Below are 3,732 nucleotides of genomic sequence, written 5' to 3'. Positions count from 1 at the left end.
TACTGTAGTGGTGTATACTGTAGGGGTGTATACTGTAGTGGTGTATACTGTGGTGGTGTATACTGTAGTGGTGTATACTGTAGTGGTGTATACTGTAGTGGTGTATACTGTAGGGGTGTATACTGTAGTGGTGTAGACTGTAGGGGTGTATACTGTAGGGGTGTATACTGTAGGGGTGTATACTGTAGTGGTGTATACTGTAGTGGTGTATACTGTAGTGGTGTATACTGTAGTGGTGTATACTGTAGTGGTGTATACTGTAGGGGTGTATACTGTAGTTACCCATAAATAAACGTTTTCTTTGTTTCTCAATTAATTTTTTAGAGAAAACGGATTTGTCGAGGAGGCGGAGGAGGGGTTACCAGAGAAGATAGGAAGAGGAGGAGGAGGGGGAAGAGAGGAGGGGTTAAGGAGGAGGAGGAGGAGGCGAAGAAGAAGAAGAAGAAGAAGAAGAAGAAGAAGAAGAAGAAGAAAAAGAAGAAGAAGAAGAAGAAGAAGAAGAAGAACTCTCTCTCACTCTCTTTCTCTGCCTATCACACACACACACACACACACACCATCATTCAAAAAGAGATAAGATATTTTCCATACGTTTCTAAAAGTATCCCTAAGTGACGAAAAAGTGACGAGTGGTGACGAAATAGTGACGATAATTGATAAGTGACGAAAAGTGACGATTAGTGACGATAATTGATGATATGTAACGATATAGTGACGATTAGTTACGATTATTGATGATATGTGACGAAATAGTGACGATATTTGATGATAAAGGACGAAATACTGACGATAAGTAACGAAATAGTACGATAAGTGACGAAATAGTACGATGTCACGATAAATGACGAAAAGGGATGAAATAATGACGAAATAATGAAAATACACCTTTTCATCATATCCGTCGAGACATTGTTCCATAACCGAATGACAGAACACATATCGAATGACACTCTAAAATAACTGTTGGTTCATGCTGACAGAAGTAATTGACGTAAGTTATGAAGTTGACAGCCGTGAACAATAAACCGACAGTCTACATAGAGTTTGAGAATGTAACAATTGGAGAATGACAGACCACCAACAGTTATTTTAGATTGTCATTCGATATGTGTTGTGTCATTCGGTTATGAAATTTGTCAAATAGTTATAAAACAATGTCTCGACGGATATGTGAAAAGGTGTATTAGGCACATCTTCACTACAACTACTTCATTACAGGTAGTAGGTAGTAGGCAGTTACCAAACAGGGAGGTACTACCGCCTGGGAAGATATTGGCAGCATAATGTGTTGTCTAATGGTAGACCCTGCTGCCATATGTGACCAAGTCCTACGTTGATGATCTGACTTTCTGCTTCATTTTCACACAATTGCAGGGTCTCAGTTGTTTCTCTTACTTTGACAATACAACATACATATATTGTTTCTCACTTTTGATCTTTTTATTCATTTTTGTATTTATAGTTCTTTATTATTAATATTATTATTATTACAGTTACTGTATTATTATCATCATTATTTTATTAATTGATTTTGTTTGTTTTATCATAAATTTTATTTATTATGAATTATTATGACTATTATTTATTATTATTATTATTATTATAACTATTATCATTATTATTAATATTATTACTATTATTATTATTATTATTACATTTTCGACCCCCCAGGCCCCGATGTGGGTCAGTGACCTGTGTCCGGGTGGGCTAATCCCCGTAAAAAAAAACACTATTAGGCACATCTTCACTACAACTACTTCACTACACTATCAGGCACATCTTCACTACACTATCAGGCACATCTTCACTACACTATCAGGCACATCTTCACTACAACTACTTCACTACACTATCAGGCACATCTTCACTACAACTACTTCACTACACTATCAGGCACATCTTCACTACACTATCAGGCACATCTTCACTACAACTACTTCACTACACTATCAGGCACATCTACACTACAACTACTTCACTACACTATCAGGAACATCTTCACTACAACTACTTCACTACACTATCAGGCACATCTTCACTACAACTACTTCACTACACTATCAGGCACGTCTTCACTACAACTACTTCACTACACTATCAGGCACATCTTCACTACAACTACTTCACTACACTATCAGGCACATCTTCACTACAACTACTTCACTACACTATCAGGCACATCTTCACTACAACTACTTCACTACACTATCAGGCACATCATCACTACAACTACTTCACTACACTATCAGGCACATCTTCACTACAACTACTTCACTACACTATCAGGCACATCTTCACTACACATCTTCACTACACTTTTAGGCACCTCTTCACTACACTATCAGGCACATCTTCACTACACCTACTTCACTACACTATGAGGCACATCTTCACTACACATCTTCACTACACTATGAGGCACCTCTTCACTATACTATAAGGCACCTCTTCACTTCATTGCACAACAACTATCACTTCAGCGCCTCAAAAACGCATCTAACCCCCAAATAATAATTTGATGTCCTGGTGAAGGCTGAGTCGATACAGATAATTAAAAATGGCTTGCCGAAAAACAGAAAACTTCCAAGATTGGGTGTGTGAGCTTCTCCCTGAGGACGTGACTGACCTCCTACAAGACGGAGCGGAAATTCTTGGGGAGGGAGCGCACGCAATTGCTTACCTTGTCAAGTGGGGAAATGATGTAGCTGTTTTGAAAAAGGCAGTGTCACCATCAGCCAAAAAATTCTTCAAGGATGAGGCTGCCAAGATGTATGCCCTCGATGGTGCTGGGGGGATTCCTAAGGTACTTGGGTACTGTCCAAAACCTCCAGCGATCCTCCAGTCCTTCAGGGGTAAGCTCACACTCAACCACCTTCTCTCTGAAGATAACCTGATCTGCCAATATGACCTTATACAACTGGGGCTCCTCCTTGGTGAGAAAATCCTTGAGATGAACATGAAAGGTCTAGCACACAATGACATCAAGGAGGATAACATAATGATCCAAGGGCCCTCATCCCGGCCAGAGGTCAGCCTCATTGACCTCGGTCTGGCCTGTGAGATCGGTAAGTCTTGTAAAGTCAGCGCTGATTGCCTACACGAGGACTTCCCCTGGATGGCTCCTGAAGTCTGCCGTGGGTTTAGGACCACCAAGAATTCAGATACATATTCTTTCGGGTTTGTCCTGATGGAATTGATCAAGGAGGCCCCAGGGGACCATCCAGAGGTCACAAAACTCGCCAAGAAGGCCATGGCCAAGCGCCGCACTGACCGGCCATCACTACCACACCTCCTCCGAGAATTCCGAGAAATCATCAGTTGAAGAAAAAAATTTAGGCCCCAAGTTCACCGTATTACTTAAAAAAAAAAAAAAAAAAAAAAAAAAAAAAAAAAAAGAGGAGAGAGAAAGTGAGAGAGAGAGAGAGAGAGAGAGAGAGAGAGAGAGAGAGAGAGAGAGAGAGAGAGAGAGAGAGAGAGAGAGAGAGAGAGAGAGAGAGAGAGAGAGAGAGAGCTATAAAGCACACACTATCTCTCACCTTCCCACAGCATATCTGAACGAAACGAAAAACAAAACTCAAACGACAGGTAAACATTGCTTCCGATTCCTTGTCCGCCTGACTTCAACATTCCCCTAACTCAAACCTTCAACAGCACAACCTTGGACTTTTTTTCATAAGATGGCATATCAATGGGTAAGGAAAACGCTTAAATTCACGATGTTAATTATATTTT

At 40.3% G+C, this 3,732-nt stretch overlaps 1 protein-coding gene across 1 annotated transcript; it reads left to right on the top strand.

Moving 5' to 3' along the window:
- The first annotated feature begins 2,557 nt into the window (after positions 1-2,557).
- LOC121875383 (probable inactive receptor kinase At1g48480) lies at positions 2,558-3,322 on the top strand. Its single transcript, XM_042379938.1, has one exon. The coding sequence runs from the start codon at positions 2,558-2,560 to the stop codon at positions 3,320-3,322; it is 765 nt and encodes a 254-aa protein (XP_042235872.1).
- Positions 3,323-3,732: the final 410 nt, after the last annotated feature.

This window comes from Homarus americanus, unplaced genomic scaffold (genome assembly GCF_018991925.1).
Source record: "Homarus americanus isolate GMGI-L3 unplaced genomic scaffold, GMGI_Hamer_2.0 scaffold25457, whole genome shotgun sequence".
In the NCBI taxonomy this organism is placed as follows: Eukaryota; Metazoa; Arthropoda; class Malacostraca; order Decapoda; family Nephropidae; genus Homarus; species Homarus americanus.
This window is presented reverse-complemented; position numbering and strand designations above follow the sequence as displayed.

Coding starts and splice junctions, on each gene's coding strand:
- LOC121875383 (XM_042379938.1), top strand. CDS start 2,558: ATGGCTTGCCGAAAAACAGAAAACTTCCAAGATTGGGTGTGTGAGCTT.